At 38.3% G+C, this 24,305-nt stretch overlaps 1 protein-coding gene across 2 annotated transcripts in view; it reads left to right on the top strand.

Annotated features, from left to right (window-relative positions):
• Positions 1 to 24,305, top strand: part of FSTL4 (follistatin like 4) — a 520,328-nt gene that overhangs the window by 484,857 nt on the left and 11,166 nt on the right. For both annotated transcript variants that reach the window (XM_081936569.1, XM_081936570.1), the window contains exons 9-12: positions 6,547 to 6,708; positions 8,170 to 8,304; positions 17,288 to 17,406; positions 18,252 to 18,401. In XM_081936569.1, the coding sequence (XP_081792695.1) occupies positions 6,547 to 6,708; positions 8,170 to 8,304; positions 17,288 to 17,406; positions 18,252 to 18,401 (566 nt within the window). The remainder of the gene's footprint in view (positions 1 to 6,546; positions 6,709 to 8,169; positions 8,305 to 17,287; positions 17,407 to 18,251; positions 18,402 to 24,305) is intronic.

The following is a 24,305-nucleotide window of genomic DNA, read 5'->3' as shown; positions in this document are numbered from 1 at the left end:
ACAGAATATTGCATGCACTATTCCAAGTGAGATCTTACCAAGGCATTATAAAGCAATATTAACACTTCATGTGATCTTGATTCTATCCCTCTTTTAATGCAACCTAGGATTTTGTTGGCTTTTTTAAAAAAAATTAATTGCTGTTGCATATGATGCAATGATGTTATATTCTTGTACTGCCTTGGACTAAAGCCTTAAGGTCTTACTCTGTAGGCATTGCTTCCAAATCCAAAAGAATATGTGAGTCAGTCCTCAGTAGGCTTTCTATGTCAAGAGAAGTATAAAAACATACAAAAAGATCTGGTGAATCTGATTAAAACCTAGTTTGTTAGCTATTCTGTCCCTAACAGAGCTAAGGAATAACATAGATGCCTCCTTGGAAGTTCAAGATACCATTTTGAATCTTAAACTTCCCATGTGGTGAGAAAATGGCCTGTTGTTTATATTTTGGTGTTTTTTTTTAAAAAAAGAACTGTATCTTTCTTCTTAAAGTTTCCTTATTCTGAACATTTAAAAAAAATTGATATGAAAAATTCAGGATGCACAATCTGGGGTTATGAGGTCATAAAGAGGATGGTGTAGAACTGCATAGGGCTCCTCAGATGTCACACCTGCTCTTCAGATTCTGTAGCATTTGCTCTGGACTTGATCCCAGCTGATCAGACAGGAAGTTTGGAATTAGAATGGCAACAGAGAATGTTGAAATCTTGAGCTTACTCTGAAACCCTGAGCTTGAATGGGCCATAGATTGTTAATCCCCATTCTACATCCTCATGTTATACAGCATAATCTGCTCTATATGTAGGGTTTAGCTGCAATAAGATAAACAGAACAAAAACAAAACTGAACAAGATTTGGAGAAGGGCGGCATATAAATCCAAATAAACCAAACCAAACCAAACCAATCTCACACTGGATTTGAGTCATAGTAGATGATTCCACAGCTTCTCACCAGCAAGCAGAATTGAAACAGACAAGAGGGATATAAGAATACACAAACTTCTGAATTATTGTAGAAAAGCAAATAAGCTGTTTTGAAAGAATTCCAACCACTGCTGTGTATGAAATCTGATTTCTGTTTATACTACAATCAATGATAATATTCTTGCTCCTCTTTCTCTTGCCCAGAATATGATTCATCAGTTTGTTTTCTTTTCACCATGTAAGAACTAGGTCCCACTATAAACTCAGGTGGAAGATAATTACAGTTTTGGGTCAAATTTGTGGCAGTGTGCAATGGCCTCTATTGCATCTTTGAATTGCTATCCCATAGAGTTGTTTGGATTGATAAAATATTTATTAATAATTAAATTCTGGGAGTCAGATATTTGTTACAAACAATTTTCAGTACAATTCCAAAATATTTTCCATATCTACTTTGACCTTGATAGGCATTGCTTCCAAATCCAAAAGAATATGTGAGTCAGTCCTCAGTAGGCTTTTCTATGTCAAGAGAAGTATAAAAACATACAAAAAGATCTGGTGAATCTGATTAAAATTTAGGTCTTTAGCTATTCTGTCTCTAACGATGGGGACACATGCAAAATGTTTAATAGTGAAGGATATAAAGTCCACTGAAATTGAGGAGCCAGTAAATTTAGATAAATAAATAATTCTGTATAAATTGACTAAACCTCAAGTTTCCTTAACTGGAGAATATCACAACATATATCTCAATGTTATCACTGTGTGAAGAAATATCTTCATTGGCCATGAGTATATTACCATTCAACTTAACTGGCTGAGCTGGGCTCTGCATAATGTTGCTTATGCCAAGCGAAATAGTGTGATACCCAAAGTCTTAGTACAGTTTGAAATATGTTATGGAATTAAATTACTCCGTAACATATTTTAAACTATGCTAAGACTTTGCCAATTGCTATGAGAGACATACAACTTTTAAGGTGAAACCACTATGATAGGCTATCTCAGGGTTTTATGGTTGTAAGATAATTATTGATTCTAACTCTAATCAGATGTAATTGAAAATAAAATGTCACTACTTTGTTTTTTTTAAAATGGCAAAGATCCCAGATATGGATGGTTTCTGGCCAGAACATTATGAAATTCTATGACACTATGTTAAATAATTTTAAGTAAATATATTTATTATTTATTTGAATCAATCTACTTTTGTTTCTAACATACATTAGATTATAGAGCTAGATATATTATATCTATGAATATTAGATATAACATTTTATGCTAAATAGATCAATTTCTAAATAGGTTTTTCTTTCTGTGTAAGAGCACAGACATTAGGCAATACAAGAATAGTTACGGTCTGAATAGAAAAATATATCATATAATTAATCTATTTGCAGATAATGTGCCTATATGACTTAGGGATCAAAACAGTGATATATCTTCATGACAGTTTGAATTACATATATTTAATTCAGTGGCAGATTTAGAAGTTCAACTTTAATAAATCATCTGCTACGTTAATTAATACTGAGAAAAATTCACAGAAAAAGCTTGAATAAGTTATGGGACTTTACATCAATCCAGGTAGATCTATATACCTAGCAGTGCTTATCACAAAGAACTATCACCAATTTAAAATATTATTGTGATTCCTTTTCTTGAACAATAGAAAGAAAATTTAAGTTTCCTTTTGAACATCTTTTGTATTCATTTCCTGGCATTTAAAACGAGTCCTTCCAAAAATCTGTTCCTTAAAAAATATTTCGCATTCTCTTGTACTTATTTTTGCAGAGCAAATAATTATTACCCCATTTTTACATCATTATCAAACATTTTGGCTGTATATTTATTTCATTTTATCACAAAATAATATCATTGATGCTTTATGAAAATTCTGTATTGAATACAAAGGTTATTGGTGAAGTTTTTGCTAATAGAGTTCTCATATTTACATAAATTTCATTTTGGATAGAAATACTGAATATGTTTTAAACAGTTTAAGCATCCCAAATATTATATGTGGAAATGAGTGGATGTTTTAATTCTTTTGGCTTTTTCTCAGGTTACTTTTCAGTTTAACTTTTTAACAAATTATTATATTATCAGTTTGGGTTGAGAAGAGGGGTATTCTTCAGCATAAGCAATTTTTCAAAGAAACAAAATATGAGCTGTATAGAATGAATGAACAAACATCTTTTTCACCCTTTTACTTTATATCTTTGTTTCCTCTGGATATTAAAGTACACCTCCAGACTGAGCAAAGATAAAATGGTCAGACTGATTTTTTTCCCTATTGGGGAAAGTTTGGGTTTTTTTAAGGAATAAAATGGATGCCTTCTCAGAAGTTCAAGATACCATTTTGAATCTTAAACTTCCCATGTGGTGAGAAAATGGCCTGTTGTTTAGATGTTTTTAAAAAGAGCTGTATCTTTCTTTTTAAACTTTCCTTATTCCAAGCATTTAAAAAAACGGGAATGGAAAAATTCAGGCTGCACATTCTGTGGTTATGGGGCCATAAATAGGATGGTGTGGAACTGCATGGGCTCCTAGGATGTCACATTTCACATTCTGTAGCATTTGCTGTGGACCACCTGATCCCAGCTGATCAGATAAGAAGTTTGGAATTAGAATGGCAACTGTATCTAGGACTTCATTACCATGGCCACTTCAGTTCCCATTGAGGTTCAGAAGCTGCCATTCTTTTATGAAGGAGACCTGGACCTATTGAGATGATTCCTGCAATGACTCATGAATAAAATAGTCCTTCATTATTTTTTAGAGAATTTCCAGTTGAGAATGTTGAAATCTTGGGCTTACTCTGAAACCCTGATCTTGAATGGGCCATAGGTTGTTAATCCCAACTCTACATCCTCAGCATAACTTGCTCTATATGTAGAGTTTAGCTGCAATAAGATAAACAGAACAAAACAAGACTGAACAAGATTTGTTCACATCTCACACTGGGTTTGAGTCATAGTAGACTCAAGTGGAACAACTTGCCTGCAGAAGTTGTGAATGCCCCAACACTGGAAGTCTTTAAGAAGATGTTGTCTGAAATGGTATAGGGTTTCCTGCCTAGGCAGGGGGCTGGACTAGAAGACCTCCAAGGTATCTTCCCACTCAGCTATTGTATTGTAGATGATTCTGCAGCTTCTCACCAGCAAGCAGGATTGAAACAAACAAGAGGGATATAAGAATACACAAACTTCTGAATTATTGTAGAAAAGCAAAGCTGTTTTGAAAGAATTCCAACCACTGCTGTGTATGAAATCTAATTTCTGTTTATACTACAATCAATTATAATATTTCTGCTCCTCTTTCTCTTGCCCAGAATGTGTAAACAGCTACAGGAAAGTTTCTTTGTATTGTATTGTATTTTTATATTGTGGTAACAGATTGATCAGCTGTCATGCTGTTTTCTTTTCACCATGTAAAAACTAGGTCCCACTATAAACTCAGGTGGAAGATAATTACTGTATTGGGTCAAGTTTGTGGCAGTGTGCCATTGTTACATCTTTGAATTCTATCTAGTAGAGTTGTTTGGATTGGTAAAATATTTACTAATAATTAAATTCTGGGGGTCAGATATTTGTAATGAATAATTTTCAGTTCAATTACAAAATATTTTCCATATCTAATTTGACCTTGATAAACCCCATAAGAGCATATCCTATGTACAGTATATATCCAGAATTTTTCTGTTCTGCTTGCCTGATACTGGTTTCAGTTAATTAAGCCTGAGGATGCACATAAGTTGTTAAAGTATTAATAGATACTTCTATTAGAAGTATCATCCATTTCAGCTAATTAAAAGATACATAGCTTGGGGATGTACTAGATCCAGGTTTTTTTCATTAGAAAGCCAGTGACCTCAAAAGCAATCATTTTCCCAATTTGGCCACAAAGATGTCAAAACAACGACAAAAGAGATTCATGCTTTGCCAATTGTATTAATATGATATGTTATGCATAGGACAGCCCTTGAAAAACCTTGAAAGAAATGACAACTTGGTTAACAATATACTAAACAGAAAATACCAAGATTTAAAAGAATTTGAGTTAATTAATTCAAAATGCTTGTACTTATATTGAATTCCTAAACAGTCTGGACCTGGCATATATTCCTGCGATTAAAAATGACTTGTTATGTTTTGTGCATTTGTAATCATAAATAGGATGAAGGGATTTATAGAACAACTAATTTGGAAGTAAACAAGAAAGGAGAAATCTGAGATCAGAAGAGATCCAGAACTTGGGGAACGATTCACCAAGAAAAATCCTAAATAGAGCTTGACACAAGTCCGAACTAATGGTTTTTCACCCAAAAGTACTAGGGCTTTTGGAAATTAGGAGTGAGATTAAGCAGCTTTTCAAGTTTCAGAACTCGGTTTGATGGCCAAGGAAAAGCCATTTGCTAAACACTATTCTGCAGAAAATTTTCTGTCCAGTTTGGCAGGTACCTTTAGCAGTGACACAGTAGGACCTTCCTCCCTCCCTTCCTTCCCTCCCTCCTTCTATGCATAGACAGAGACATTGTGAATTAACATTCTCCTCTGTGAAATGTTTCAGAATGATTCCCCCTCTAAAGTAAGCAAAGCAGTTGGACTGACAAGTGGGGGGATCTGCGGTTTATCAGATTTGAGTTGCATTTAGGGACTGTTAGCTGGTTTCTATGTGGTTGTTAAGAGTTGACAAAGACTTGATGGCACATAATGGGGAAAAAAGCAATCAATGAAATAGTAGAAAAATGATACAAAACTTAAATTCTTGGCTGCCATCTAGTAGCCATTCAGATTTTTGAAGCCTAGATATATTAAATACTCATATATTTAATGGTTGATAATATCTCATATTAGACTATGCAACCAGCAAGAAAATGTAGAATAGTCTAATATTTTGGCAGATAGCTTATTTTTATTTTTCATTTTCTAAAAGAGAATTTGATTACATTATGTTGATTTGAACAATAATAGCATTTGCTTCCAGTTTTTAATACCAGAACTCAGGATGGTTTAATTCCATTTGGCAAGAGGTAGCCTCTGTTCAAGTCTTTGAGGTAAAACATAATTAGATTTGTATTAAGTGTGCTTCCCAGAAAAGAATTACTTTTTAAACACCAGCATCAGAATTTAATAGTGTCCAATATACTATATATAGTATATTAACTCAATCTGTCTTTGCATTGATTATTGGCTTGTTTTTATTACAAAGCCATCTGAACTTGCAATCAAAAGTACAAAACTGATGAAAAAAGAGTTTTCATTTGTCCAGACAGTGATTTCATATAAAATCAAGTGAGAGAGAGGAAGAGAATTGGATGGATGGATGGATGGATGGATGGGGAGGTGGGGGTGGATGGATAGTTTTACTCAGTTACTACAAAATCAGTGTGGTCCATGTGTTTGCAACTTTAAGAGATAAATGACAGGAAATGAAGAGCTTCACATCCAGTGCTTACTTTCACACTCACCATTGTTCAGGTTAGAAGCAATCCATCCCTTGGAAGAAATATGCAATTGTACAAGACACCTGAATTGACTCTGTATACAGTGTCTAAGAGCTGCAAAGCTTAATTTAATGTAATTTAAAGTAATCAGTTCCTGTTTCTTCCTCCCATAGTGCCACCAGTGATCCGTGTCTATCCTGAAAGTCAGGCACAAGAACCAGGAGTATCAGCAAGCCTCAAATGCCATGCAGAAGGCATTCCAAATCCCAAAATGTCCTGGCTAAAGAATGGCATGGCTATCACACCAAAATTATCCAAGCAGCTCCTTATTTTAGGTAAGGGTAAAAAAAATGTGAGTTTTGTCTATCATTGGCAGAGTCACAAAGATTTTTCTTTTATTTATTTTTTACTAATATGTGATCTTACGTCATCTAGATATGACTTTGCCTTTGTGCTATTCATATGACTGGGCCTATATTGTTTGCTGATTTACTGCAGCTCTTTTTTAAATGGTTCTATGTATATTATGCACTTCTCTTTTGCTAGAGAATTAAGACAGTATTCAATTCTTTTTATCCATTATCAGTTGAGTGATTCTATTGCTGATCATTGCAAATCAGCCATTTTGAACAGAGTCAGTAGAGTTTTCAGCAATATAATTAAGATCAATAGAATATTTCCACTGATGGACACACCTAGCTGTCCTTTTTAGAAGTTAATAATTTTATTTGGATGGGAAACCATTAAGGAATATCTGGTTTATAAGCAACATGGGGTGGGGGTGGGGAATCTGGAATAACATCATAGCAAACCACTTGCATAATGGTACAAAGAAAACTGCATGGCTATGAAAGAAGGTATTATACTTCATTAGTACTTGGAAAGTAGCAACCTAAAGCAAGAAAAAGATGACATAGCATTAGAATATTACATCAAGAATCCATTCTAATATCAGCTTTGACTGATTGTGAGCAAGCATTCTTATAATATTAGATTTTTCTTGGTATATTTTTGTAAGATTCTTTTTTTAATTTACCTGTACATCACTCACAAACTTACAGGATTGAGATGATTTACAAATATTGTAATATAAAGAAAGCAAAGAATCAATGAGAGGAGGAGGATTTTCCATTGCCAGAGGTGCTGTTATAATGGAACATGGTATTTTCTCTTAGACTACCAAGAGCCCTAATATTATCCTCTAACAATTTACTTTCCTGAATACTTTCGAGCGAAGTCTGCTTATTAAGCAGTTGGGGAATTACCAGGGGGTTCATGGATGAAGCTGTAGTATCTACAACAGGTACTCTGTGGTCTGCATACTGCTTGAGGGCCAAAGATTGCCCATAAAAGGGAAAAATGAAATACAAAGTATATTTCAATCAAATTTCACCATTCCCCCATAACTGCCACTTTTATATATCACATACTCATAATCTGTAAAATATGCATATCTGTAAAAATGCCATTTTCAAAAAAAAGGATTCGTAGAAGTTCAGGAATGTTAACTGTATGGATGTATTTTTCACTTGTGCTTTCCTTATTCTGACATAAGAATATCCTGCAGATATCAGTATGGATATCTGCAGGATATCTAGAATTTTCCTTCTGTAGACCATCTCACCTCAAAAAATATTGGACAACAGAATCATTCTGAGACCGGCCTATAATCTCTTTAATTTCATCAGAGCTCTCCAGCAAATTAATGTGCACAGGAGAGCATCCTGACAATTGCTCAGGTTCTGCAACCTTTTGCATTTCCAACTCTTTATACATTTCTTTTGATGGTGCTGCAGCAAATGGAAGTGAACTTCATATCAACAGTGTTCGATATGAAGATACAGGTGCCTATACTTGCATTGCTAAAAATGAAGTGGGGGTAGATGAGGACATTTCATCTCTCTTCATTGAAGATTCAGCAAGGAAAACCCGTAAGTTTAATTTATATATTTACTTTCTAATTATATATCCTCATTTGATGGACTTGAGTGATTTGAACCAAATTAGATTTTGCTTGCATAAAGGACCACATACTGATGTCTAATGACTGTCTAGTTCACATTGATCACTAGAAATAAGAAATGTTTACAAAACTCGATAGTTTCTTATCTGTAGCTTTCTAACTTATGGAAATTTCTATAGTTTTCATTAGTAAGGTAAAAATTCCAAGAGTCCTTGAACATAATGCTCTCAAATTCATTTCTGAAACCGTATATGGTATATGAAGAATATAATCTTGAGAAACCCTCCCCAAGGACCAATTAAAAATGGATTGATCCAACAGATTGTCTTTGGAGATCTTTCAAAGCTATTCTTTTTGAATTGCCATCTAGCATTGGTTTTTTGCCAAAGTGCTTCAAAATTATGAAAATTGTAATTTCAATCCCTTTAGGTATCAGGCTAAAGAATGCTGCATTAAATGAAATTAAATCTAAATTAATTTAATTAACTAAATCCAATAATAATAGTTAACAGCAGCAGGATTGCATTAGCCTCATTTGTCTTCCCAGTAGCTTTTGCTCTTTTCAGCTCATGACTATGAGACTCATTGCTTCACTTCACATTCACTAATAAAACTACAATTCATGATCTGAAGTGTTGTCCCATTCAGGTTGGAAAGACAATAAGATATAATAAACCCTCTAGTTCATAATTATGTATCCTAAGTCATAAATTATCTGCAAAACTATGTTCTGGAATATGAAACTATGAGATACAGTATACATGGTAGAAAATAATAGTTCCAACAACTACTTTTAAGGCATTACTCAGGTTAACATTCATTTTCTTTAGATAAAAGTAACAATGGCAGTTGAAGCTATCTGTCCTATTTGGATTGCTTTTGTTACCTTCATCATTCATGCAAATTGCTAGGTGACATTGTCTGTGACAAATTCCTTAAAGGCAATTTACACATAACTTTTTTAAAAAAATATATACCTATTTTACAGATAAGTGTAAAAATGTATGGCATTAATTCCACTGTGTATCTCACAACAAAATCAACAGGAGAAAATTGGAATTGAATACATCTGCCTAAATAATTTGCTTTCAGTGACAAACAAAATGTTACCATCTTACGTTAGATGGCAGAATAGCCCTAAAGTCCACAGCTAGAACAGGCCAGGGGTGCATTGCTATAAGAGAGCCACTACATTAGATATTCTAGTTTACATAAGATAATGGGATTGTGCTCGGAGGAAATACTTGTAGCAAGCTGGCCAACATGTACCAAACTAACCAAGACTATTCTGAAGAGCATCTAGTTTGGGAGGATTATATTATATCTTCCACATTTAAAAACCATTATAGAGAGTTGAAACAAATTGTCATACCATTACCAGAATAATATTTATTTTTGACCTATGGGGAGTTATATATAGCCTAGACATGATTGTGGTTGGTACACCTGCTCTATGTGATTACAGTGAGTTGTCTCAAAGATTACCACCCTTATGCAGGCAAAAATCTTTGGTGAATGTGATAGTTCTCCTAATACTTTGACTGGGAGAGGAGGGAGTGTCTGGCATTCTAACACAGAAATTCAAAATTGGTGAGGTTCCCTCCGACAATCTCATTTCGCTGGAAAAATGCAATCATTTATTACAGAAATTGCTATTGTGTAAGAAAAGAACAACATAGTATTAACGTCATTTAACTGCTACAATGAAATGTTGACATTGTTTTTTGTTTCCATTTTCTGGCTCTCCCATTTCTCTGATGCTGCAGTTGCAAACATACTGTGGCGAGAGGAAGGTACTGCAGTAACATTGTCTTGTTGTAGTGATAATGTGCTTGTCTGCTTTAATAAATCCATAAGAAACCATTCTCCACTGATCTTTCACTAGTGTTAGCAATGTTGGCCAGTCTCAGTTTAAGGCACAGCCAAATCAATTGCATAATTGGGACAATATGAATACAGCAATATACATTTTCAAAAGGGTGCCTAAGATATGATGGATCAGGCCAGTCTTGTCCCACCTGGACATTTTCTACCTATATGGACTTCCACCCTCAGAATTCTTCAACTACGTAGTCATTATTAAATATTCTGGGAGTTGAAATTCACCCCTCTGAAAAACATCTAGGTTGGGAAGACTATATTAGATCTTCCATGAGTGTTTAAACATAATATCATCACTATTAGCAGAATAATATTTATTTTTGACCTACAAACGATAGCAACCAGTCCCTGTCCTTCTTGCTTAATAATTGTGTTTGTATAGATTATTTAGTTAAGCCACATTCTTCAGTGCCATATTTCATCAATACCCTGTACAGGCGGGGAAAGTGGCTGCACTCATTTCTTTAAGCAAAACAGAACATTGCTTACTATCCATGTCTGCTTATTTGGCAGTTATGCATTCATTTCTTGTACACAGCTTTAAACAATCAAACATTTTCAAAATTCAAATATTCTTTATAACATCTCACAATAGGATTGGAAAGCATCCAATCCTGGCCTTATTCCACACTATCATGCTTGAAAAATATATGAGGTTGCAAAATAAAACAGTCATTATGAAATGTTCCTTTGGAAAGCAAAGGAAAGCCTGCTTTGTGGGAGTGGCTTGCCAGCCATGTGACCATGTGGGAGTGGCTTGTCGGCCATGTGACAGCGTGGGAGTGGTTTGACAGTCATGTGACTGGATGGGAGTGGCCAAGACGATGTCACTGAATTCTTTTTCCCAATGAATGATCTACAAAAAGATATAAAAAAGGAAATTTATTATTTTGTGTACTTACTACTTAAATAAGATTAAAATAAGTACACAAAACATTAAAAGAGTTACTTACAGAAGGAAGATGATTGCCTTGCCAGTCTTCAATATCACTAAATCCAATGAATGGCCTGCACAACGAAGAGACACAGAAATGAACTCTTTCATTGCATGCATTGCATTAGGATGAAACCAGCACACAAAATAATAGAAAAGGTAGATTACTGTCCTTCTGTGTGTTGAAGTCACCCACTGACCACCTTGCTCCAATGAATGGCCTGCACAAAGAGATAAGAAAGGAAGACTTTATTTGCTTGCACTACTATATTAAGGATGAAACAAGCACACAAAACAATAAAACAGCTACTTACATAGGAAAGATGATTGTCCTAGCGCTCATACTCTGTTGCCTCATCATCCTGTTAAATAATACTAACTGCAGAAGAAATAAAACAATATTGGACTTGATTGTGGTTGTAAGCTGAGGACTACACTACAGGTAACAGAAGGGACCTCTGTTTTCACCCAACAATGTACAGTCTTTTCAGGAAGGATGTCCCCCAACAAACAGAAAAGATATAGTTTTTCATCTAAGAAATTAGATCAAGAATGAATGTCATAGATAGATTCACAGAGCAATACAGATTTCTTTTTCTGAAATTTATTCCTCAGTTCAAAAAACAGGAATATATGAATTAGGTTCGGTACTTAGGACAGACCAATTCAAAAGTTAGTGGTGTCATCATTAGAAGCAATGATAAAGCAAGATTTGGATTTAAAACCAGTAATATTTGGTTGGACATTTCAAAGGGAATACAATACATATTTAATTTTACACATGTTAACAGTTGCTGAAATTGTGTTTGCACAACAGTGGAAAAACAAAGATATGAAAATGAATAAATAGTAGAATGTGTAGGAATGAATAAATTGACAATTAAAATCAAGAAGGCTTCGAATACTTTTTCACGTGAGATTTGTTTTATCAATTGCTAACAGAAACAGAAATTAGAAATCTAAAAGTATGAAAGAAAACACCAATTATGTAAGGAAAGGTCACTAAAATGTATAAGGAAATATTATTAGTACTTGATCATTGTTAATGTGTATATAACTGTGGGACATTACATACCCCCACACACAAACTATGACAGTGCCAGGAAAACACCCAAAAATAACAATTTCCCCCCAAAAGACTGCAGATGAAACCAGGATTTTTCCCTAACCCTAAGGACAGGAAAGACAAAGCCACTGGAATAAAAACCATCAAGACATTGTGGGAAATTATAAAGGACAGTGCCAGGAAGCTCACAGAACCAGGAACCACAATTACCTAAATAACCAGGTATCACACAGAAACACACAAAATCTGGCAAAGCTGCCTTGCACTGACCTGGCCTGTCCATAGAAAAGCAAATTTTTAAAATAAATTTTATGTGTCTCAAAGTGGCTGCTTTTCTATGGGCAGGCCAGGTTGGTGCAAGGCAGCTTTGCGAGATTTTGTGTTTATTTCTGTAGTGAATTCACTACAGAAACACACAAATCTCCCAAAGTACATGCAAATAAAACCATTAAAAATATTCTAGGCACAATAAATAAAAATTTAAAAAACATTAAAAGCATAAAGAAAAAAAGGCGGGTCACTTACCAGCAGGCAGAATCAGAGAATCAGAGAAAGGATGTTTGTTTATTTATTTATTTTTCAATTTCTATGGCCACCCATCTCAAGTTTATATAATGCTAATAACCCTAACAAAATTAGGCATAGAGGCTTCATGCTCTTCTCCAGGAGCGCCGAAAACCTTTCTGTCTCCGCTGGAAGGACAGAGGTAGCCAGAGCCGCACCAAAGCAGCCCGATGGGCAAGCGAACGAGGATCAGGCAGCCTGATCCTCCATCGCTCGCTGGCTCACCTGCCGGGCTTCCTCAGCGCCATTCTGGCTACCTCCATCCTTCCGGACCCGGCAGCTGTGGCGACGTCATCAAGACAAAGTCCAGCGGAGGCAGAAAGGTTCTCGGCGCTCCCGGACTTCATCTTGATGATGTCGCCACAGCTGACAGGCATGGAAGGATGGAGGTAGCCAGAGCTGCGCCGAGAATCTGGGAAGCCACGAAAGCAACTGGGGAGCGCCAAGAATCTTCCTGCCTCTGCTGGATTTCGTGCTCTTCTCCATGCACTCGTCGCGACTGCAATACACGTCCAGAAGTAGTTTTTGTGGCTAATGGGGTTTGGGCTTCCAGCCGAACAACCCCCTCCGCTTCTGGACGTCTATTGCAGTTGCAAGGAACGCGTGAAGTCCGGCGGAGGCAGGAAGTTTCTTGGCATTCCCCAGTCGCTTTCATGGCTTCCCAGAGCATGGAGGAGCACGTGTGGAAGAGCACGGCACTCTGGGAAGCCATGAAAGTGACTAGGGAGCACTGAGAACCTTCCTGCCTTCGCTGGACTTCGCGTGCTCCTTGCAACTGCAATAGACGTCCAGAAACGGCGGGGGCAGTTGGGCTAAACCCAACTGCCCCCAGCCATTTCTGGACGTCTATTGCAGTCGCAAGGAGTGCACCGAGAAGAGCGCGAATTCCAGCAGAGGCAGGAAGGTTCTTGGCACTCCCGAGTACCTTCCTGCCTCCGCCGGTTGCCGGTTGCCCAGCTGGCATGGCACTGTGTGTGTGCCTCCTCCTCCTCCCTCCTCCTTCTCTTCACTCCCCAAAGGCTCTTCTCCTCCTTACCGGAACTCAGCAGGAACTGGGCACAAGGGATGGGAGGAAAACCACACCTTGGAAAACTTCACCGGGAAGGGAGGCGGGGAACCAGTGGGGGGCAGGGATGTCATGGAGCGCCCCCATGCTTTGCTGGTGACCACGTCTCCTAGGCAAGTTCAGAGAGGTCCTAGGAGGCCAGCTGCGCCATACAAGCTACTCTCCGCGAGCAGTGATGAAACGGGCAGGGCAAGAGGGGGTGCAGGCACTCCGTGACGAACCTCTTCTAACCGGTACAGTAGATTTCTGGAAGCTCTTCTACTGAACCAGTTAGAACCGGCAGGAACCCACCCCTGATACATACATACCCTGTTTCCCTGAAAATAAGACCTCCCCAGATAATAAGCCCACCCCGAAAATATTGCAACACAGCAGCAGCCATGAGGTGACTATGCTCACCACCTCCTGCAACTCAAAAGTAATAAGACCTCTCTAAAAATAAGGCCAAGTGCTTATTTCGGGGGGGGGGGGTCAAAAGAAAATAAGACCCTGTCTTATTTTCGGGGGGGATTCAGCATGGGAATTCTTGTTTAACTTTTAACTTAACAAATGCTGATTATGACCAAATGAGTTCATGGCTAGTTAGACCTTTGGCAGACCTATAAACAGCTTGACATCCTGCTAAATTACTGAAATAATCCATATTGATGGCACCCTGTGATGAAAGGCTGTATCCTTTAGCCCTTAGCATCATAAGGCTTCTTAGGTTGTTTAGAACTCTTATTAAAGACATCAGCAATAGTGCTATAACAGTAGAATGCACTTTGCAATAAAGACAACCCAAGATATTACACTTTCAGGATCTCCTACAGTTTTCAGCTTGGCTCTTGGGCTCAAGAAGCAGCAGCTTGGGCCTACAGGAACTCCCCTCCTTCCTTTCTTCTTTCAATTCTCTAATGTCCTCATTCATCTCTCATGATATGAAAGTAGGAATAGTCACACATGATTATGTAGAGAAATAGCAAACAGACAAGTAGACATATAAAATGTCTATTATAAAATGCTGAGAAAATCAGAAAGGCAGTTTTCAGATTAATTTTAAATAAATGTAACCTCATAGATGATGGCAACGAACGTTGCAGTGCCTTCTGATTTGCTATGCCAGTTTATTCCTGAATTTTAAAATTTGCTGGCATGGGTATTTCAGAAAGAGGACAAAGACAATCAGACTGCAAATAATGAAAAGACAGCCAGATTATAGATATAATGATAGGAGAAAATTAAATTTTGCTCATCTGCAAAAAGATTGTGAGAACCATTCTTTGTTTATAATGCTCTGCTGTATTGCAGATTAATATCCCTGAGATAAAACTTATTCAGTCATGGGGTTCCATTATCTTTCTTTGAAATCAATTCAATAGATATTTCAAATGGTGGGGAGGGAGAAACAAGGATGCTCCTTGGAAGAGAATGCTATGTGAAATGAAGAATTCTAAGAGCCCATTTGGAGCTAAACTCTGTTCATTGAAACAAAATACTGTACTTTATAAAAGTAGACATAATTTTTACCAATGGAAATACTGGCTCTCATGGAATTCAGAGCACAATATGCAGTATTCTAATAGAAAATGTATTATGGGTGTGTGTTTGCATCACTAATACATAAACAACATTAAATACATTCTTGATATTACCATTAGCAACTGTTTTAAGAATGTGACATATCAAATCCAGAATGTGGGTCGTGTATTTTTATCAAAACAGTCATGCAGAATAGGAAGTCAGCATGCATGAACTATTCATAATTCTCAAGTACACATAAATTACTGCATGGTTGTTACAATTTGATTAAAAATCTCCCAATTTTATATATCTGCAGAAATGTGCACTCATTTCATCAGAGGCCAAACTCCACCTTCCAAATGTGCATATTTAAATTCTTGTTGAATGGGAACTGAAAAGGTTCTCAGTAATGAACTGTTATCTAAGAAACTTTGGGCCAAAGAGTCTTTAACTGACCCGCAGCAATTAAAGCTGCCAGACATTATCTATGCTTTCAGAAATGCATGGTTCTGCACTCCAGCATCACATTTAAGCTTCATTCTTCTAGACCCATTTTGATGCCTTTACTGGGGTATTTCTGTGGTATAACTAGGAGGCTGAAACATCATAGGCTGAAACATAATAAGATTGAATAATCCGGGTACCATTGTGTTTCTTTGCTCTATTTTTCTGCAAATTCACATCCATTAACCAAGAAAATAAGTATTATCTGGAACTGTTCTTTAAAAAAAAAAAAAAGCAATTATCCCAATCAAAGGCCTTTTAAAATTATTAAACTGTCTCTGATTCTGACAATGTACTCATAGTTGTAGTAATAGTATGATTTGAATTATCTCTCCTTGAAATAATTGGGAGTGACAGTGATTAACCTAAACTGGATTAATGTCCAGTCCTGGAAGCATGTGATCTACTCCAGAGCATTTCTAGTCTGAACAGGACTTGGGGATCACTAGCTGAAGCAGACTTACTATCTACAACAGCTGATATTTTAAATTAATATATATGTACATTCCATGCAAAAAAAAAAAAGTAGTAAAACAAAATTTGACCACAACAGAACTATGGATGTTTGGCAGATAAGTACACTATCAATATCACTTGGAATGACAGTAGCCATTACAAAACAGCCAGTATAAATCTGTACTCTAATCATGTGTATTAATTGGATTGCTGAAAAATGATGGAAAAGCTGCTCAATACAGCATACAGTGTATTTATTACTGCTTCTGCATGTAATGGAAAATGAAGTCCTCTGCCTAAGTCATGGGACATTCTGATGAAGCACAAATGTAGAATGCAATCTTTTACTAGCAGCTCATTGACAAATTATTTTTCTCAAACTTCTGGAATGCCCCAGTTTTCACAGATGAGTGCTGTTGCAATGCTAAAAGGTTCCATTTTTGTGAATTAGAGTTTGCAAAATTTCAAAAATGTCTTTGCTTTGGTGGCTATGAGAACTGACCGATCCCCAAAGGCTATTGGACACCAAACAAAATATTCCCTGAAAGCCATAGGTAACATGTATTGCTTCAGTTTGGTACTATGTGCAATCCATTATAGAATTCCTGCCTTTGAGGCATTTTTCTAAAACACCAAAATGGTTAGAGGTCCCTTTTTTCATGTAAAGGAAGGAAACCTGTTTGTCTGATCAACAGACCCCAGTTCCTTATTTGAAGTTTTGACTGCTACCACCAAGGCAAAACATTTTTGGGTCTACCTATACCTCTTTTCCCACACCTTGAAGCCGTACTTGTGATATGAACTTTAGTTTTGTGAATGCACCAAAAGCATCCTAATTTTTAGGTGTTTTTCCTTTTCCTTCTAGCCTTTCCTTGTTAGTACTTTCCTTTTCTGGTTTGGCTTTCATTTTGATTTTGGACATAGGAAATATGACTTTTCTTCCCTTGCTCTTTTTGTTCTGTTTTTTCTTCTTCAAGGGCTCAGCGTGGGAAGCATGTTCTATGTCTTTTCTGAGGATGGAATCACAATAATTCAGCCAACTGACTGTGAGATCCAGAGACATATCAAACCAAATGAGAAAGTGTTCCCCAGTTATGTAAGTCTGGGATCATGATTAATATTCAGAGTATTGATAATGTTGATCTAATTCAGGGATTCTTAAATTCTGTAGATATGGTCGCTTCTAACATAAATGATATCTCCCCTATAAACAACATTCCTTGATGATGTGTTAAGGAAATAAATTCACTACTTAGTTTTAATAATTAAATCTTAATCTATATACTAGATGAATTTGCAAATTTTGTGGTACTGTAATGATTTGTAAAAGGAGCAGGCACAAAATGAATTTTTAACAGTGTCCCTTCTTGTCTGTGCAAGCCACATCAAGGGATTTTTTTTAAAAAAAAATATTGTGACAACCTTCCCCCAATTTGCTCTAAGGTGGAATCCCTCTGGAGAACCAAATTTATCCGGTTTCAAGCCACAAACTGAGAAACCTGAGCCTAATTTAATTGAGAAACCTGAACCTAATTGATTTATGAAAAGGGAGAACAAGTTATACAAACGTGTATGACTAAAAAAGTACAAAGATGAGTTTGGCACTTGTTTGTTGATATGATACATTGCATTTGGCTATAGAAAATGCAATTTTGAATGCAGAACAACAGATCCAATCTGAAAGTTAATGTTCATGCTGGAGAGAGATGCTTTGAGTTTTGGGGGAACAAGGCAGATTATGAATCCATATAATAAATAAAATAAAATTCAAACTATTGCATACTAAAGAGCACAAGGCTGTTTCTAGTACAAGTAAGAAAATTTCTGTAGTTAAGCAAGTGCATAATTTTTACTTAGCATCCTCAGGTTTGGGGAGGGAGGATTCCCTCTTTGTGAATACATTTGACAGAGATTCAAACTCTATTCCTCTTTTTATTTCAGGCAGATGTCTGTCCTACTCTTGAAGGTGAAGTTGTTCAGTCTTGCCTCTGGGCTTCTGCTGTCAATGTTAGAGACAAATATATTTATGTTACTCAGCCTAAGTGGAATAGAATAATGATCCTTGATATTCAGACGCAGAAAATCATTCAGGTAATCTTACAGTGACAACTAGTTGTTTTAAGAAGGGGAAAAATAGCCTTCACAGTGCAAAGAATTTTGCTGTTTCCCTGGGGAAATTCTAGCTACTGCCTTAACTATGGCTTACGGTCTACTGTTTGGTCTGCTTGTTGAGGGGGGAAACCCCTATTTGCAGCTTGTTATAAAAATGACAAGGTTTCCATTACAAGCAAGATAAAATAGCCAGTAGAAAAAGGATCATTTTCTACTGCACTCTTATTTATTATTTATTTATTTCTTAGCGCTTATAGACCGCCCCCTCTCCCGAAAGGGACTCGGGGCGGTGTACAGTCCATATCAAAAATACAACATAAATAACTATAAAATTTAGACTATTAAAATTATTAAATAGATAGATACATAAATAAGAGGAGGATAAAAAGATATACAGAACTGTACTGCTAAGTCAATAATTAGAATGTACAAAATTTAAAACCCCAATATCATATAAAATTAAGTTTAAAAGAACAATCCCTCTAAAAACCAGTAAGAAATATGTATGCCAGGAGGTAGACGTTATAATTATGCCAGGCCAGCCAGTCGGAACAGGTGTGTCTTCAATTTCTGTCGGAAGGAGCGGAGGTCAGTGGTGGTTCTAATGTCGGGGAGGAGGTCATTCCAGAGGGTTGGGCCCATCACAGAGAAGGCCCTACTCCTTGGTGTCGCCCGTTGGCATTGCCTAGTGGACGGCACCAGGAGAAGCCCCTCCCTGTGAGAGCGAATTGGCCGCAGGGATGTGTGTGGGAGGATGCGATCCCGCAGGTAGCTAGGCCCTATGCCATGGAGCGCTTTAAAGATGGTGGTCAGAACCTTGAAATGCACCCGAAAGACCACAGACAGCCAGTGCAGCTCGCGCAGGAGCGGTGTTACGTGGGAGTACCTGTTACTCCCCATGACTACCCGCGCAGCTGCATTCTGGACTAGCTGCAGTCTTCGGGCGCATCCCAAGGGAAGCCCCATGTAGAGAGCATTACAGTAGTCCAGGCGAGACGTCACCAGTGCATGAGTGACCGTGCGTAGGGCATCCCGGTCCAGAAGGAGGCGCAATTGGCGCACCAGGCGAACCTGGTGGAATGCCCCCCTTGCCACGGCTGCCACATGGTCGTCCATTGACAGCCGGGCATCTAGGAGGACGCCCAAATTGCGCGCCCGTTCCACTGGGGGCAATTGTTCGCCCCCTATGGCCAGCGATGGAGTCAGCTGGCTGAACCGAGGTGCTGGTAGCCACAGCCACTCAGTCTTGGAGGGGTTGAGTTTGAGTCTGTTGTCCCCCATCCAGACCCCGACGGCTTCCAAACACCGGGACATCACTTCGACAGCCTCGTTGGGGTGGCTTGGGGTTGAGATGTACAGCTGAGTATCATCAGCATACAGATGATACTCAACCCCAAAACCACGGATGATCTCGCCCAGCGGCTTCACATATGCGTTGAACAGAAGGGGCGAGAGGACCGACCCCTGCGGCACCCCACAAGAGAGTGGCCTCAGGCCTCTTCTAATGGGTTCTAAAATATCAATGAACATATGCATGTATGAGTCTCAGGATTTGCTGACTGAAATTATTTTCTTGTACTAATATTCAATATAACACTGTTTGTATGTGACCAGATCCAAAATATAAGTACATCAAGGTTCTATCCTGTTGTAAGATGTAGCACGTGAAGCCTGATCTTTGCACATCATCCTTACTTAAAATAGATTCAATTGAGTACAATGGAAGCCAATAATAAGGTTTCCCATAGCAATGACTTCATATGCACTGAAATTAGGTTTAACATTAACTTCCAAATAGTCATTCCATTCCATTGACTTTCATCATGACATGGTGTAATATATGATGTGTTTTCTTCATCTGAGGTTTTACCTACAATTAAAAAACGCTAGGGACCAGATGATTTTTACTGTGTCCTGATGTATAAAACTATAGAACACAAAGAAGGCATACTTTCTTTTTCACATGAGAGAGAGAGAGAGAGAGAGAGAGAGAGAGAGAGAGAGAGAGAGAGAGAGAGAATGTGTGTATATGTACCAGTGGTGGGTTTCAAAATTTTTTGGAACCTACACTGTGGGTGTGGCCTCCTTTGTGGGAGTGGCTTGCCAGCCATGTGACCGGGTAGGAGTGGCTTGCCGGCCATGTGACCGTGTGGGAGTGGCTTGGCAGTCATGTGACCGGATGGGAGTGGCCAAGACAATGTCACTGATTTTTTTTGCCCCAATGAATGATCTACAAAAAGAAGATATAAAAAAAGGAAATTTATAATTTTGTGCACTTACTACTTAAATAAGATTAAAATAAGTACACAAAACAATAAAAGAGCTACTTACAGAAGGTAAGTAGCTTACTACTTACTACTTGTATTTCAAAGGGAATAAATACATATTTAATTTTACACATGTTAACAGCTGTTGGAATTGTGTTTGCACAACAGTGGAAAAAACAAAGATATGAAAATGAATAAATATTAGAATGTGCAAGAATGAATAAATTGACAATTAAAACCAAGAAGGCTTTGAATACTTTTTCACGTGGAATTTGTTTTATCAATTGCTAACTAACAGAAACAGCAATTAGAAATCTAAAAGTATGAAAGAAAACACCAATTATGAAAGGAAAGGTCACTAAAATGTATAAGGAAATATTATTAGTACTTGATCATTATTAATGTGTAGATAACTGCGGGACATTACATACCCACAAACACAAACTATGACAGTGCCAGGAAAACACACACACACACACACACACACACAAAAACAATTTCCCCCCAAAAGACTGCAGATGAAACCAGTTTTTTTCCCTAACCCTAAGAACAGGAAAGACAAAGCCACTGGAATAAAAACCATCAAGGCATTGTGGGAAATTATAAAGGACAGTGCCAGGAAGCTCACAGAACCAGCAACCAGAATTACCTAAACAACCAGGGTGAAACACATTAAATGTGGCAAAGCTGCCTTGCACCAACCTGGCCTGCCCATAGAAAAGCACCCACTTTGAGATATATAAACCTGGTCTGAACACTTTTAAGCAACATATTGCATCACAAAGAAAACATTTGCAAAAAGGAATAACATTTCTTGTAGTAAATATATTTTATAAACAATTAAAACATAAAAATTCCCAAACAATAATTTAAAAAAGATATTCTATAAATAAAAAAAAATCCTTAAAAACCATTGTTAAGTATTCCACCAGCAATAATTTATGCTATAACTATTTTAAGGTATTGTACCAACTGTAACCATTATTCCACCAGCAATAATTTATACTGTAACCATTTCAAACTATTCCACACACAATAATTTAAAATGAAACCATTAAAAACATTCAATACACAATGAATTACAATAAAACAATTTAAAACAATTCTATACACAATACATTTTAAAGTATTGAGTATAGAATATTTTAAAATGGTTTATTTTAATTTATTTTGGATAGAATCTTTTTTAAAATAGTCTTAAGACAATTTAAAAAAAGAATCCACAAACAATAATTTGAAGTAAACCATTTTAAAATATTCTACACTCAATACTTTTAAGTAAAATTATTTTAAAAAATTCTATGCACAATAAATAAAATATTATTTTAAAATACATTAAAAAAATAAAAGAAAAAAAAACCAAGTCACTTACCAGCAGGCAGAATCAGCAGCACTCCGATGCGATGGATGAATGCAACAGGCAGCAGACAGACAGAGAGAGGCAGCAGGACAGGTAAGACTGTCACTAAGCAGGCCGCCGGCAGGCTTAGCCAGCCAGGCAAGGCTGGAGAGGGGGGGCGGGGGGCTTTCGGCCCTCCATCGAGGAACCTTGCCGCCTGCCGCCCAGGGCCTTCCTCCCGCCGCTCGCGACGGCCCCGCGAGCCCCCGGCTTCAGCGAGAGAAGGCCTGGAGTACTTCCCTCGTGGAACCTTGCTTCCTGCCGCTCGCAACGGCCCCGCGAGGCCCCCGGCTTCAGCGAGAGAAGGCCTGGAGTCCTTCCCTCGTGGAACCTTGCCTCTCGCCGCTCGCGACGGCCCCGCAAGCCCCCGGATTCAGCGAGAGAAGGCCTGGAGGCCTTCCCTCGCGGAACCTTGCCTCCCGCCACCCGCGACGGCCCCGCGAGCCCCCGACTTCAGCGAGAGAAGGCCTGGAGTCCTTCCCTCGCGGAACCTTGCCTCCCGCCGCTCACAACGGCCCCGCGAGCCCCAGGCTTCAGCGAGAGAAGGCCTGGACGCCTTCCCTCGCGGAACCTTGCCTCCCGCCGCCCGCGACGGCCCCGCAAGCCCCAGGCTTCAGTGAGAGAAGGCCCAGAGGCCTTCCCTCACGAAACCTTGCCTCCCGCCGCCCGCAACGGCCCCGCGAGCTCGCGGCTTCAGCAAGGGAAGGCCCGGAGGCCTTTCCTCGCGGAGGCTCACCGCCCGCCACCCACCCGGCCTATGCCAGCCCGGCGCTTCAGCAAGGAAAGGCCCGGAGGCCTTTCCTTGGCGAAGCTAGCCTCCCGCCGCCCCCCTCGAGCTTAGTTGCTTACCTGAGGGAAGCAGCAAGCTCCTGGAAGGCGAAGGGAAGAGATTTTGAAATGGAGGACCCGCTTTTTAATGGGTTGCCTCCAGACTGCTCACTGATTGGCTGGACTCCAGCCAATCAGTGAGCAGCGGGCTGGGCTAGCTAGTTTAGTGTGGACGGGCGGGGGAGCGAGCGAGTGAGCTGCATTGTAACAGCAAGGGCGATCGAGCGACAGGGCCGGTGCCGGTTCCCAGAAGTTACTTCCGGGTCCGGTTACTTCCGGGTTCGGTCTGGAACCGGATTGCGCGATCCGGTGCAAACCAGTAGGAACCCACCACTGATATGTATATGTCACAACCCATGGTATGCCCAAATATGGGAGGGAGCATACTGCTTCCCTTTTTCTGTCTTTTGGCTCACCCTAGGAGAAAGCCAGGCAGAAAGCCATTTTTTAAATGTTGCCTTTGTTACATTTGTGTTGCATTTGTGCTGATAAATAAATAAAGGGAGACTAGTATAGATCTATTTCAAGCTATTTAGCTCTCATCGGCTAATCAAATATATATTTGTTTTCGTAGATTTTCACGGGTGTAGGTATGCTGGTCTTGTTGTATTCGGGTCTTTTCCCATGTAAGATTGAGATTGCACGAAGCCGAAAACGCCAGCCTGAAAATGGCGAGTGGGACCTCAATCTCAATCTCAATCTTACACAGGAAAAGACCCAAATACAACAAGACCAGCATATATATGAAAGAAAGAAAGAGGAAGAAAGAAAGAAAGAAAGAAAGAAAGAAAGAAAGAAAGAAAGAAAGAAAGAAAGAAAGAAAGAAGAAAGAAAGAAAAAGAAAGGAGAAGAGAAAGAAGGAAAGGAAGGAAGGAAGGAAGGAAGGAAGGAAGGAAGGAAGGAAGGAAGGAAGGAAGGAAGGAAAGAAAGAAAGAAAGAAAGAAAGAAAGAAAGAAAGAAAGAAAGAGAGAGAAACTTTGGTAAAATAGCAAGCAGGGGATGTTCCAAAGCTCCTCATTTTTGGATGTAATGAACACTGTATGGAGAAAAGCCAATAGACTTAGGTCTTTTGTTGATGCCAATGGCATGAAATTGCATATGTAATAATGATGTTGGGTGACCATCTGCAGGATGATATCATAGATGACATTAGTACTACTAATATAAGGAGCAGGTCTCAATAGGCCATGAGGTCTTCTACAGGGTATTTACAGTAGAAATGGTAGTCTTATATTGTCTAATTTTAATAGAAAATGGAAAACATGTCCAGCAATTCTCATTTGCCATTCGTTAACTGCGCTAGTTTCCGGATTCAGAGACTGCATTCCCTCTTCATGAAAAAGAACTAACACAATTGGTTTTTGTTGTTGTTTTGTTGTTTCTTTGAAG

Source organism: Natrix helvetica (genome assembly GCF_964273705.1).
Source record: "Natrix helvetica genome assembly, chromosome: 1".
NCBI lineage: Eukaryota > Metazoa > Chordata > Lepidosauria > Squamata > Natricidae > Natrix > Natrix helvetica.
The sequence above is the reverse complement of the archived record's forward strand: the minus strand, read 5'-3'. Positions and strand labels throughout refer to the sequence as shown.